The sequence below is a fragment of the Bufo gargarizans genome, chromosome 4 (genome assembly GCF_014858855.1).
Source record: "Bufo gargarizans isolate SCDJY-AF-19 chromosome 4, ASM1485885v1, whole genome shotgun sequence".
Lineage (NCBI taxonomy): Eukaryota > Metazoa > Chordata > Amphibia > Anura > Bufonidae > Bufo > Bufo gargarizans.
The window spans coordinates 469,312,435-469,327,847 of NC_058083.1; the positions used below are offsets into that span (position 1 = coordinate 469,312,435).

The following is a 15,413-nucleotide window of genomic DNA, read 5'->3' on the forward strand; positions in this document are numbered from 1 at the left end:
GTGAAATGCATATTCTTTTTAGCTTCACTGAGAGATCAGGTTAGACTTGCCTATAAAAGTGTATGGAGAGGTAAAGCGGAGGAGGAGTAGGAACAGGAGACTACCCCTAAGGGTCCATTCACACGTCCGTTGTTTCTTTCCTGATCTGTTCCGTTTTTTGCGGAACAGATCTGGACCCATTCATTTTCAATGGGTCCTGAAAAAAAAAAAAATCATACATTGTGCTGTCCGATTTTTTTCAGGACCCATTGAAAATGAATGGGTCCAGATCTGGTCCAGATCTGTTCCGCAAAAAACGGAACAGATCAGGAAAGAAACAACGGACGTGTGAATGGACCCTTATAATGATAACCCCCCAAAACAAGTACACATACAGAGAACGGGAGATGCTGCTTCTCTGTCTCTCTACAGCACACGCTTAGAAACAAAAGCCATATAAAAGACATTCAACAGTACGGAGCACTGTAGCTATGACTCACTAGAGCTTTCAGCAGCATCTCTGCATGTCTCTCTGCCTCTTTCTCTTGCTGCTTCCTCTTCTCCCTCACCATAGACTTCTATGGGCAGCATGTAACTTGAACTCAATGAAGCTGAAAAGCCATCTCCTCTCTGACAGTGAACTCACACTGGGTGAACAGTTTAGGAGACTGGGGGAGGGGAAGAAAGGAGCATGCTAAGTGGAAAAAAATTGTCATTTTTCTTGTATATTAAAATTTTTACAGTTTATTCATTTACTGTACGGAAAGCAGTTTAGAATTGGAAATAGACTTTGACCTACAAATTTCTACTATGTCAGAAACAGAATGTACAGTGTTGTTCCAAAGTTCAATGCTGTTCCAGTATGTGAACTACGTCGAGCTCACAAGACGCGTGCGTCCGTGGATACCAAGGCATGACGTTACGCCCTCCCAGAGGAGCATGTAAGGTCAGCTTGGTACAGTTTACACACACACCTCCTGTCCACGCGGGCACAGAGAGGCAACAAGCTGAGAGCGCTTTCTCAGCCCGGGTAATCTGCCCCCAGCTTCTTGTTTGACATAAGACCGGTCCGCTAACGGGATTATATAGGGTAAGAAACCGACCCGCGGTAGCTTATAACTAGGCCGAAACACGGACGTGGGGATTCGTGATCGAGATACAAGACAGCACAAGATTAAATTGTATATTTAATCGCTTTAAGGGCACACTAGCTAACATACTATACAAAAAGAATATGTACAGTGGTCTGAGGTTATGAATACAGGTAGTATGTTACAAACAGGATTACACAGAGTACAAGTCAGTTACCGGGGAGATGAATGTTCCTTTGGGTTAAGATTAGTCCTTTGCTGTGTTCACATGGAGGGCAGTGATGTCAGCTGGATGCAGGTCCCTCTAAACACATGGCATGATGTGACCCTCCTTCAGAGAAAAGACACGCCCGCTTGCTGGCACAAGCCTTTTAAACTGTAGCCAGACCCCCCTCTGGGAAGGGTCCACTCCCCCTCTTCTGGGCTGGCATGAAATGACCCACAAAACTCTTTAGGGTTCATAGCTCCAGACCAGAACATCACAGAAGGATGGTGCTGGGACCAACAGATCCGCCTGGGTTCCGGCTAAAAGTAGAGTCCAAATATGGTACAGTTATTTGGTTTCTGTGGGGAGATTTGTATCTCTCCCTTGCCTGGCATTCCACCGCCAAACTAAGACCAGGGGCATGTTCATTGTGGCCACAGGGACACAAATAAGTATCCGGTTTGCGTCTGTGATGGCCACGCGATTCATAAATCTTTATAAATCGCTGGTTCCATGCTGTTTGCTAGATTTGATTGAACTAGGGAATGGCTTAGACCCCCTGCAGGGAGGTTTTCCTGCAGGATCCATGCTGTCTGAATGGGGTGTGAAATTGTAAACAAAAGGTGGCCTGCAAGAAGTTCTCTGCCATATGGCTGTGGCTTTGAAGCAGGGGCCTCCTGTGGAGTTCACTACCTCTGCTATCTGACAGCTAAAGGTGGGGGTGGGGACATGGCTGACAGTAAATATTAATCCATAGTACTCCACAATATGATAATTTAAAGGCGTACACCTTCACAACCATTTTTTAATTGTCCCAATAGATCTAAAACCAAATGGTATGCAATTTGCTTATTGTCGTTTTTTACTGTTTGGGGTCTACAGCTCCTACAAAGTAAATCACTTACATTTCCACAGTTCTCTACTAATATTCAGTGTTTTACATCAAAACAAATGATCTGTATGCGTGACACGGTCATAATTCCAAATGAATATCCCAAAAATTTGGAACCTTATAAAATCTCAAATTCTGGCATTCATTCGCCATTGCTAGTAATAATGTATTTCTAATCCAGAAAATGGGTTTAAGAATAATGAGTCCAATGGTCAGGGAATATTGCCCTTCGGGGAAAAAAAACCTCCCTTTCCACTGCAGATGTGGTATCAATAGACTAAATGGGTACGGACAGTCATTCTTGTTGACATTTTTTATGATACAAGGGGAAAACAAAAATCTTAAAATGGCTTTACGCTTCAAGGAGCTCTGCATGAAATTTGCTCCTCGTGCATCCAAAAGCAATTTGGAAATTGCTTTTCTAAACAGTGATGCTAATGGCTGTTCGGAATAATTTTCCATTCTAAAAAAGAAGACCACGCTGCCCTTCTCATTCCGTTCTCATAGCGCCATTACAACTCACTAGGTCAATCTCGGCTTAAAAGATTGCAGGCACTAGGCAGAAAATCAAACAATGCTCGACAAACATATCAATAATGACAAGTGATTTGAAAGAAAGAAAGCGGATGCCCCCTGTTATGTATTGAGCACTTATCTCGATACATATCCTATCTTACATCAGATTATTAAAGTGAATAACCAACATAAAAACCACAGCAATCGTTGGGTCTATAAGATCGCTGTAAGCTCACATGCTACTTGTTCTGTCTCTAAATGTTATGCTCATTGTCTAGGGAGGCACAACACTATTCAAGGAGAATAATCATATATTGCCATCTTAAAGTGAACCTGCTTTAATCAGGTGGGTACATATCTGGCAATTTATATGACTTGCATCCTGCATTTTCACCACAAGTCTCCTCTGCAGGCTCTATCTCCAATTGTCAGTTTTCCCTGAGCTAGTGAGAGACTAGCTGATATTATGTCTCCCATACCCTCCACGCTAAAAGTGTAAAGAGAGGATCGTGTTCTCCCATCTCTCTGTAGCACGGAGAACATTATACAGCAGTACTGAGCAGTGTAGATGTGAATCCAGCATTAATTTAAGACAGTAAAACCATTTCTACAGTCTTCAGCAGACTCTCCCTGTAAATCTCTCGCTATAGCTCCTCCTTCTCATTCCTCTATAGGCAGCAGTAACCTGATCCCTCAGTGAAATAGAAAATCTGTCCAGTCTCTGTATCTCTCTCAAGATGCACTTTCCAGTGAATTAAGACTGAATGGTCATTTCAGGAATAACTGTGGAGGAGTAGAGGAGTCTGATAAGTGGAGAAAGAATTTTTTTCTATTAAGAGATATTACAAAGTCTCTTATCTTTTTTAACGAGTACATGAGTATATGTAATAATTTGTCTTCCAGATGTAAGAAGTCATGACATGCTACCTGATCAGATAGAGGCACTTGCCTACAAATCATTAAAGGGAGTCTGTCACCACATTTGAGCATATTAGACTGATCAAATAGCGTTATATGTGCCACCGAGAACTTAAAAACGGTACCTTTGTTGTATCTAATGGAGTTTTCTTTCCGCCAAAAATGAACTTTTAAGATTCTGTAAATGCGCCCTCTCAAGTGCCCAGGGCGGCGTCTCAATCGTCCGAGCCCCAGGCAGCACCTCCTCAACGGCTCGTAACCCCGCCCTCCGTGTGCCTCTGCCCGCCCGTTTACTCTCCTCCTCTCCTTTTCCACTGCGGCTGCGCGGTCAAATTCGTAGCGGGCGCAGTGGAAAAGGAGGAGAGTAAACGGGCGGGCAGAGGCACATGGAGGGCGGGGTTATGAGCCGTTGAGGAGGTGCTGCCTGGGGCTCGGACGATTGAGACGCCGCCTTGGGCACTTGAGAGGGCGAATTTACAGAATCTTAAAAGTTCATTTTTGGCGGAAAGAAAACTCCATTAGATACAACAAAGGTACCGTTTTTAAGTTCTCGGTGGCACATATAACGCTATTTGATCAGTCTAATATGCTCAAACGTGGTGACAGACTCCCAAATGCCAAGGTAACATATAAAAGGTGTAACATCACTGCTACGATACATGACAATTATATCTGAGGTCATGAAAGAGTGCTATGGCCAAAGACTTTTAGTATTCATAATATATGACAGGGGGCATGTGATACATCATGAGACAAGGTGGAATTGCAGAAATACTCAGAAGGAAGGAGGAGGCTTCAAGTCATTGGCTGATTCTGCAGCACAGGTACAGCAGCTCTGCAGCACAGGTAAAGCTAGGGGTACTAGAGAAGAGTCAGAGGAGAGGAGTGAGTAACAGAGGCTGCTTTGGGGTCTGTCAGTAGACCAGGCTGGTGTGGTGCATAGATGGAGATGTCTGTCACATTCAGATATCAAATTGATTGATTACATGAATAACGAGTGACAATATAGATTTCTTTTACATACTTCAATCAGAGCATTCAGGCATAATAATGAGCAGATTGTACAAGTATTATTTACATATATGTCAACGGAAATTTTTCTTTAACACGTATTATAGCCCCATTATGCCAAACACACGATTAAAAGGGATGGCACCCCTCCACCCACTGGATAACATTAGCCGGTAAATGAGCTGTCTAGCAAACATGGCAAGCTATGGCTATGCGCTGCATGCATGCAGAGCAAAAAAAAATATGTTGACGACAGACAAAAACTATGACCAAAACTTTTAGAGAAGAGCTATGAAAAAAAAAAAAAAGGAGGAGCAATTTAAAAAGAAGAACCTTACAGGGGTTATGTCACTTCAGCAAATGGCATTTATCATGTAGAATACAAGCCACTTACTAATGTATTGTGATTGTCCATATTGCCTCCTTTGCTGGCTTGTTTTACTTTTCCATCACGTCATACACTTCTCACGACCACCCTGCAATTCATCAGTGGTGGCCGTGCTTGCACGCTATAGGAAAAGGCGTCCGCCTTTCTAATGGTCACGCGGGAGTTCTCATAGGATGGCGCTTTTTCCTATAGTGTACAAGCACAACCACCGCTGCTGGATTGCAGAGTGGTCATCATCATGGAAACAAGCAGTGTATAATGTGATGGAAAAATGAATGGAACCAGCAAAGGAGGCAATATGGACCCCTTTAACATTATTATTATTATTTTTTATTCCCTTGGTCACATACATTTAATAAAAACTTCCAGAAATAAAGTCAGTAGTACAAAAAAAAACTAAAAAAAATGTAGAAGTGCTCAGGCCACTGCTAATGGTGATGTTGTATGTTCCTGAAAAGCAAGTTTTAAAACAAAATTCCCACTAAGAATATAGAAATGATAGAACTATTGCAAAATCAGACCTGCAAAGAGATGTGAATTTATAGCTAAAGGCGCTCATCAGATGTCTAATGGAACAACATCTCAGATCGGTCTGCAACATCAGTCTAGATTAGGATGCTGTCCTGACAAGTCCCATGACGCCAAGGATATGGCAGGGGTAAGGCGGGCTACCGGTTACTTGTAGTGGGCGATTATTTATACGGTACGTGATAATGGTTCATAAAAAGCACTGGACGTAACATGGGAGGAGACGGGAAAGATTTTGGATCACTAGATCTAGAGAAGACCACGAGGCTGAGAGCAGAAGTAAGGCCGTCTGCATCATATGTCAATGCTAAATTAAAATCCAAGCTACAATCTCTGCAATAATGTGAGGACACTTATTTATGCAGAATATATAAGATTGACCAATGTGAAATGCCCCTTCGCCCGCTAACAGAGATAATTCTAGATCATGGAGGCATTTTGTTCTGTTGCAGCCATAGCATTGGCTCAAAAACATGGAATCCGCTTCTCCATTCACTGACATTCATTGTTTAGGAAGTAAAATAATTAAGCAGATTCCCCACCTGAACGCAGCCTAAGTGAGCAGGAGAAAGAAACGAGCATGACCACCGCTCAGGCTCTGACAGGCATTAGATGGTATCACGCCGCCCGGTGACGGCAGCTGGCAGGAAGCTCAGTAAGCTGCTCGTTCTGAACGCCTTGCAGGACAACTTCATATGCAGTAAACTGTCCTAAATACACCCTGGAGCTCCGCGGCCGATAAGCTGGATACTCTAAGAATCAGTATTCAAGGCAAAAACGTACATACCGTCTAGATTTAGAGGCAAATAGAGTTATACCAGAGGAGAATGAACCCAGCGTTACAGTAATCTATCTAAGGCACAAAATGATGCTTTAAAGCAGGGATGTCAAACTCGTGGCCCTCCAGCTGTTGCAAAACTACAACTCCCATCATGCCTGGGCATACTGCAGCTATCAGGGAATGCTGGGAGTTGTAGTTTTGCAACATCTGGGAGGGCCATGAGTTTGACATCCATGCTTTAAAGGGTTTCTGTCACCTGAAAAATGGGTATTAAAGGGGTTCTGCAGTTTGTTTAAACTGATGATCTATCTTCTGGATCATCAGCATCTGATCAGTGGGGGTCCGACACCCGGGACCCCCGCCAATCAGCTGTTTGAGAAGACAGCGGCGCTCCAGGCCCAGTAATGTCACAACTTGTATCAATGGCATGGGCGGGGCTAAGCTCTGTTCACTTGAATGGAGCTTAGCCCCGCCCAGGCCAGTTAATACTAGTCGTGACATCACTGGGCCAGCGGTAAACAGCGAGAAGGCCGCGGCGCTGCAGCCTTCTCAAACAGCTGATTGGCGGGGGTCCCGGGTGTCGGACCCCTGCCGATCAGATGCTGATGATCTATCCAGAGGATAGATCATCAGTTTAAACAAACTGCAGAACCCCTTTAACCCCTTAAGGACCAGGCCATTTTTCACCTTAAGGACCAAGGAGTGTCACTTTAAGTGCTGATAACTTTAAAACACTTTAACTTATCAAGGCCATTCTGAGATTGTTTTTTCGTCACATATTGTACTTCATGACACTGGTAAAATAAAGTCAAAAAAATAAATTTTTTTCAGTTTTTAGGCGATTATCTTGAGTAGGGTCTCATTTTTTGCGGGATGAGATGACGGTTTGATTGGAACTATTTTGGCGTACATGCGACTTTTTTGATCACTTTTATTACCTTTTTTGGGAAGTAAGGTGGGCAAAATTTCAATTTTCTCATAGTTTTTATTTTTTTATTTTTATGGCGTTCACCGTGCGGGGAAAGTAACATGACAGTTTTATAGATCAGGTCGTTACGGACGCGGCGATACCTAATATGTGTAGTGTATTTTATTTTTTAAATTTTTATTCAGTGATAAATGTTTTCTTTTTTATCTTAACTTTTTTCACTTTTTCTTAAATTTTTTTGACCCAGACCCACTTGGTTCTTGAAGATCCAGTGGGTCTGATGTCTGTAAAATACAGTACAGAACCCTATAGGGTTCTGTACTGTATTTTACTTACACTGAACAGATCTATGCTTTTAGCATAGATCTGTTCAGCACCATGGACAGCAGGACGCCTGAGCAGGCGTCCTGTTGCCATGGGAACCTTCCCCGTCTGCCACAACTTCGCAGACGGGGAAGGGTGAGGACGGGGCTTCGGGGGGCTGCCTGGGGGCTCTCTCCCTCTCCATCGGGGGGCTGCAAAGGCACAGCAGCCCCCCGATGGGAGAGGGAGGGAGCTCCCTGACCGATGACAGTTAACCTTTTCCATACCGCGGTCTGTGGTATGGAAAGGGTTAAACGGCTGACATCTGCACAGATGTCATCCGTTTATACCAGGGTGTCAGCAATGTGCTGGCACCCTGGTATAACCACTAGACGCCAACGATTATTCAAGGGGAGGCGCCTGCGACACGCGCGGGGATCAGAAACTGCAAAAAGCGCAGCAAACCGCAGGTCTGAATTGACCTGCGGTTTTCTGCGATCGCCGATACGGGGGGGTCAAATGACCCCCCCCCCCCTGCGTTGTTACGGGATGCCGGCTGAATGATTTCAGCCGGCGTCCCGTTCCGATTAACCCCCGCGGCGCCGGAATTCCGATTTTAAGTCAGGACGTACTGGTACGTCCTGGGTCCTTAAAGGGAACCTGTCACCGGGATTTTGTGTATAGAGCTGAGGACATGGGTTGCTAGATGGCCGCTAGCACATCCTCAATACCCAGTCCCCATAGCTCTGTGTGCTTTTATTGTGTAAAAAAAACTATTTGATACATATGCAAATTAACCTGAGATGAGTCCTGTACGTGAGATGAGTCAGGGACAGGACTCATCTCAGATTAATTTGCATATGTATCAAATCAGTTTTTTTACACTATAAAAGCACACAGAGCTATGGGGACTGGGTATGCAGATGTGCTAGCGGGCATCTAGCAAACCATGTCCTCAGCTTTATACCCAAAATCCCGGTGACAGGTTCCCTTTAAGGACTCGGGAAATAGGGCGTACCGGTACGTCCTATGTCCTTAAGGGGTTAAGCTGGCTGACAGTAGCGATGTGCTAATGTCAGCTGAACATAACTATATTAGCGCCATCTCACTGCCTAAAGCCTTTATTAAGAAAACTTTTATAATATGCTAATTAGCCTCTAGGATCGGGGAGGGGGGGGGGCCCTGCTCCTAGAGGCTCCGTTCTCCCACCTCTTTTCACGCCCTTCTTCTCTTTATTGCCAGGGCAGCGCTGCTCTCCTCCCGCCGGACGTGTCTGCAGTGTAAATCTCGCGCCGTTCAGTGAGGGAAGGGCGCTCGGCGGCTGCTGGCTTACTCACTGCGCCTGCGCCGAATACTAAATTACACTACAGACACGGCTGGCGGGAGGAGAGCAGCGCTGCCCTGGCAATAAAGAGAAGAAGGGCGTGAAAAGAGGTGGGAGAACGTATTTCCAGAACATGATTTTGGGGGCGGCCATCTTGCCTCAGCTGTTCTTAACAGCATTTAGAGAATTGCTTTACGGCAGCCACATGGTCCATAGACCTCAGTGACTTCTATGGGACAGTTTTCTAGGCTTGCTCTGTGACCTGTGCAGAGGTCACTGTACAAGGAAAGAATAGATGAGCTTTGACAATCACCTATTGCGAATGGTGGATCCTGTTATCTATACACGGAGGTGATATCATTACAGGTAGGATTAGAATGATAGATAAGCAGATAACTGCAGGAAAGTGATCTCTACAGACCAAGAAGTGCCGCCTATTATTAGACTTAATGGCCAGTGCAAAAACTGCTGAATTTCATGGTTTTTGTTTAAATATAGATAGTGAAATGGAAAATTATAACATAACATGACCAAAAACTATTAAAAAATATGTTTAAGGTGATTTAAACAGGTCATTTTTTGATGACACAATCCCTTTAAGGTTCGAATTTACCATGTCAAATGCTGGTGCGGACTACATTCAATGAAGGCAGTATTTACATGTTCACATCTATGTAGGGTGCTGCTGGAATGTCATGTGTTCATATGGAGCAACCTATAGGCCATTTATTTGCAAATAACGATTTCAGAGTTACCCAAGTTCACCAGTAATGAGCGGTAATGTATAACTGTTAGTAAAGGTTTTTAGATGAAAGAATAGAAACCCCTTATAATATAAGCAGTACACAATATATAACTGCAGCGTTACTGAAAGATCTAAGGTCATATAACTTACTCTTAATATGTTCTGGGTCTCATTCCACTTGTTTGTCCATTCTTTTGTCAATTCTTCAACCTGGAAAATATGTTGAAGACACTTCAGCAGAAATTCAGTTTAAACACATTTACGAAATTTCATATAACTCAATAGACAGACGTACAATACACCAAAATGATCTTACAAAGTAAACCACATACCCCTAACATAGGCTGATCCTTCGACTGTACTGTTTGCTCAAGCTGTTTGAACTCAACTCTAGCAGCTTCTACCTGGGTGACTACTTGCCAATTCTGACAATTTTCAGTGTAATGTAAAAGGACACAAAGATATTTTGTACAGCCGTAGAATAAAGGCCTTTTCGTTTGGTGGGTCCAATATACACCCATTTCATTAAAAGATAACTTACTAAGTTGATTTGCCAGTCAAAACCCCAGGAACCGTGGTCGACAACACCTTAAAGCTTAAATATATAAAAACGGGTTAGGGCTCATGCACACGACCGTATATATATTATTTTTTTTGCGGACCCATGAATGGTTCCGCATACGATCCACCCAAAAAATGGAACAGACACGGAAAGAAAACATGTTCGTGTGAATAAGCCCTTAATATGAATACATTCCTAACTGCCTTTAATAATTTATAATGGCTTATTTTGTTTAGGGTGTGATCAGTAGAGAAACTAAAATGGCCTCCGTCAGATTCCTTCACACGGAATCCATCCTAATGACAGAACAACCACCTGAGTTGGAATGCAGGAGCTGTAGGGAAGCTCCATTCTCTGCTTTATCAGCCCTGCAGAACACAATGCTACCTACAGAAAACAGTTGTCATATGCGCTCACCTCCCACCCATACTCATTGGAATGAAGGACCAGACACAGTGAGTACAGGCGACCGAGCTCCGAGGTGAGCTCTCAGGTAGAGACAGATTATTACTCTGATCTGTAGATAACCGTGTTTTACAGGGCTGATAAAGCAGAGAACGAGCTTCCATACAGCTCTTGCTCCCTGCCCTGCATTCTAACTCAGGTCGTCATGTTAGGACGGATTCCATATGAAGGAATCTGACAGCGGCCATTTTAATTTCTCTACTGACTGCCCTCTAGACAAAATGAGCCATTATAAATGAAGGCATTTAGGAATTTATTCATGTTAACATGTTTTTGATTTTTTTTTCCTCTTTAAGAAACTACTTTTAATAACCAAGGCAAAAGTGGACAACTCAAAGATTAAGGTCAGCATTCCTATCACTGCTATAATTTTTTCCATGTTCTTGCCATAACGGAGGTGCAGAACTCGGCACACAGATGATTACAAATGGCACCGAAAGGAAACATATTGGGGGAGATTTATAAAAATTGGTATAGAGGAAAACTGTCTTTATTGCCCACAGCAACCAATCAGATTCGACCTGGGCTCCTTTGGACAATGAACGGTGGAATACGACTGGTTGCTATGGGCAACTAAGCCAGTTTTTCTTTACGCCAATTTTGCCGAATCACCCCTCCCCTCCTATAATGAGTTCTGTCTGGTCTCCGATTGGGGGTACAGAATTTACATGGAAGACGTTTCTCTAAGCTATTTTAAACTAAATGGGTGAGCCTCCTATGCAGATGAGAACTCAGTCTTCTACTTCTATGAGATTTTTCTTTAGCGGACATGCTCTTTCATGGTTTGCCAGCTTATAAACCGTTTCCAGCTCAAACTCAGAGGACTATTCGACACAGGAGGGCATAAAACGCTGAGATTTTTGATTGACCCCTAAAATTTCAACACACTGTGATTACGAGAGAATGATGATTGAATTGTGAGTTCTCCGGGCCTATACTATTGCAATGAAAGTAATGGTAGGCAGTAAAAGGCAAATAGCTTCCGCTGGCTTTTATTTAATAATGTGGCTGGAATAAGTAAGTAGTTATACTCTTATATATAATATAATGAATATTTCAATAGCCACACATTTTATGATGACAGTCAGCATGTGACCAATCTAAATGCCCACCATACCTTGCCGAGCCGTGAAAATAAAAATGCAATTTTATGCTAATGGCCAATAATACAATTTTTAGCAGCAAGACACAAGCTCGAGGTGGAAGACTGCGAGCTGTACTACTTCTTTTTACAGAAGATTGTCTACAATATCCTTCCAGCGTCTTACGTGGGAAACATTCATCCTTTGAAGCATTTGCCTTACAGAAATTCATGTTTAACACAGCTTCCATGACTGAGAAAGTCCAAGAACCTCGTTTTAAACCCAAGTTCAAAAGGTTCCTCAACTAAATAATGAATGAAAGTCTGGGCAGGTAAAAGCCGGAGATTGTAAAAACACTTACACGAGCTTCATTCTGCTGCAGTTTTTCTTCCATGCTTAAAGCAGTTGGCGAATCTAAAAGTGCAATCTAGAAAAAAAAAAAAAAAAACAGTAACAAAAACCATATTAATACTGTATGTGTAGAAAGACAACAAGGATAAAAGGTAGAAAGCAGAAAATCATATGTATGAATTCTGTCCAATACTAATACAAATATTCACCTCCATTTCTACAGCAAGAAAAAGACAGAAAAATATAATCCAGAATTCAGTCGTCACATCTAAGGGTCTCATTACATGCTAAAGATGGATAAAACATTGGCCGCTATGTCCTTCAGCAGGATTACTGACAGCTTGCTGTTCACAAGAAAGCATTTTCCCCCACGGCCACAACTTATCTTCAATGTGTTCTGCTTAGATAAAATCCTCAATTATTTGTATATTTGTTTGAAAATGTTCCTGATAGCCACTCTGCATATCCAAAGTCAGAGTTTCAAAAGTTTCCTTGGCCAGGACCCTGTTTGATCAGCAATGGTGTTTTTGTTATTCATTGCCCCAGTGCAATGATTGTGACTGGCACAGTATTTTCTGGACACAGGTAAAGCGACCCAAAAAGAAAGTTAAAAGTTCAAAAAGCAAAGATAATTTTGATAACTTTTGATATATCATAGTGAGACATCAAAGGTTCCACGTGCTGAGACCCCCTACTGACTGCGAAAAGGAGAAAATAGAAGAGATCACACTGTTGAAGACTGACTCAATAAAAAGTCTAGAGGTCCATGTCCAGTAGTAAGGAGAGACGGCTCACTGTGCGAGCGTTTCATACTCGTCATTTTAGTGACTTTTACAAATCACTAAAGTAATCCGGCAGGCTGTTCTGGCAAAGTTCTACAGATCCGACCTAGCTGGATAAGTTCGTCCTCCGCCAGAACCCAATGGGAACTGGCAAGGATCCGGCCACTTACCGGCATAAACGTCGAGATTAGGATGGACAAAAGTGTTCCGTGCGTTGATTTTTGTCCAGCCAAATCCCGACATTTTTTCCGGGAAGTGGGCGGATTCCCACTGGATCACAGTATAGTCTATGGAGTTCGGTGGGCATGCTGCACTATCCGGCTATGATGAAGCCAGAGAACTCAAGCAGGCTGTTCCTCTACTGGATTGCATTAGCACGTGTGTGAAATTAGCCTAGCCTTTGTTCAGAAGCACTCCTACAAAAATTTTGGCTTTAAAAAATATATTTTTGGGTAATTCAGAAAGGCACTAGATGTAACTTATCGTGAAGGTAATTTGTTTGCCGGTGGCTGAATTTGTCCGTTATCTATTCCAATCTATTTCTATTCTGGTCCTTAACTGTATCATGGACCAATACTCTGACTTTCCAGCTGACACAGAGTCTTATGTGTGGACATGCTCTCCTATAAGCAGAACTCCCTTAGAGGTGAATAGAGAGGTGGCAGTCTATGAGCACTGCGCTCTCCTTCACTTTGGGGGCCCCATTCTGGAGATAGGTGCGAGTCCCAGAGGTGGCAAAAGCCCTTTAATGTCCATCAAAAACTGCTCTTTCATGCTGAAGAACTAAAGTTGACCAAAAGTCATGGGCAGATTTTGCTCACTTCAAACAGTCGATAGTACAAATAGGGAGGCATGCACCATAGCTGCAATAGAGCCAAACAGTTGAAGGGACTAGCTCTACCCATGCATGAATGAATGAATGAATGAATGAAAAAAGTGGCACTGAGCATCTGAAAGCAGACGGCAGAGAAAGGAGGGCAAGGGTAAAAGATTGTGAGGACAGAGAATGAACAAAGGGAAAGGTATGGACAACACTAATAGGTTAACTGCAAGAAAGACAGAGATGGCAGAATGTGCCGGAGAAGAAAACTCAACGTAACTCTGCATACAAGCAAGCTGGACTCAAACCCATGAGGCAGTATTCATTACGTCCCCTGGTAATACAGTCTGTAAGCATGGCTCCGTCGGGCACTTAGCCAAACTAACTCTACAAATGTAACAGCACGTCTGAACACAAAGATTACTATTGTTCAGGCTGTGGAATTATTCATGGAACTTTGTGGCTGTGAAAGCTGGACAATAAAGAAGAGAAGAGGCAAAAGAAAGGTTGATGAATGAGACGGCCTACACGGGTTTCACAGGCCTAGGTTCCGTTCACACCACCGGCAGAGGCTTAGTTTGGTGTCTCCATTGACTAATTTTACTGGTCAAATGAAAAAAACCATGATGGAACCTGATGGAAGCGTCATAGCATTCAGTGGTCAGGTCAGTGGTACCCATCATTTGATAAATGGAAGCCACAAAGATAGTGTGAACTCAGCTTTACTCCTTTAAAGGGGCTCTCGTGGTCACCAATATCAGATCGACAGGGGGTCCGACACCCAACACTCCCGCCAATCAGCTATACGAAGGGAAGGCACACGCACGCAGTGTGCACGTGCAGTCTCCCGTCTCTCTCCCTGCTTGCTGCTATGTCTATGGCAAGCAGGAAGAGAGATAGGAGACGGCACGTGTACAATGCACGCACCTTACCTTCGTACAGCTGTTCGGTGGGGGTGCCGGGTGTCAGACCCCTGCCGATCTGATATTGATGACCTATCCTGAAGATAGGTCATCAATATTAAATGCCAGGAGAATCCCTTTAAGGGCACATGTACACGACCGTTGGATATTCTGCATTCCGCAAATTGTAGATCCGCAAAACATGGATGCCGGCCATGTGCATTGCGATTTTGCGAAACAGAACGACCCTAATAGAACAGTTCTATTTTTGTCCGTAATGTAGACAATAATAGGACATGCTCTACTTTTTTGCGGAACGGCCATGCGGACATACAGAAAGCATACAGAACCATTTCCATTTTTACAGAAGCATTCACTTCACTAGGGCCGCAAAAAAAAATAAAAAAATACCCCTGTGTGCATGAGACCTAAAACTGGTAATATGGCAACATTCCAGGAGGCCAACTTTGTCTCGACCTTTAGTGATTACGGGCTTGTCAAAAGCAGCATCAAGAGGGGTAGAAATGAAAAATGGCAAGAGAGGTCTATGGGTTTCCAAAGATAGAATCCATACCAGGAACTTGTCTAACTGCATAGGCAAGCATCCAAAAATTCAGATGGACACTAATTCATCAACTTTATGCAGCCCATACTAACGGCAGTATAAAGTAGAGACAGGTGAGTTGATTTCAGCGGTCTGTCATTTATAAGTTAAAAATAAGTGGTTGCCGAGAACCAACATCACAGTCCTTGCAGACTGGGCCTGGAAAAGCGTCACGGCCACCTGAGAAGAGTCATGGTTATTCATGAAGTCCTGCTCTCCTGCCCACCTGCTGATGA

At 43.3% G+C, this 15,413-nt stretch overlaps 1 protein-coding gene across 2 annotated transcripts in view; it reads right to left on the reverse strand.

Moving 5' to 3' along the window:
* Positions 1–15,413, reverse strand: part of KIF16B (kinesin family member 16B) — a 327,221-nt gene that overhangs the window by 230,116 nt on the left and 81,692 nt on the right. For both annotated transcript variants that reach the window (XM_044289350.1, XM_044289349.1), the window contains exons 11-12: positions 12,080–12,145; positions 9,760–9,819 (exon numbers count right to left, since the gene is read on the reverse strand). In XM_044289350.1, the coding sequence (XP_044145285.1) occupies positions 9,760–9,819; positions 12,080–12,145 (126 nt within the window). The remainder of the gene's footprint in view (positions 1–9,759; positions 9,820–12,079; positions 12,146–15,413) is intronic.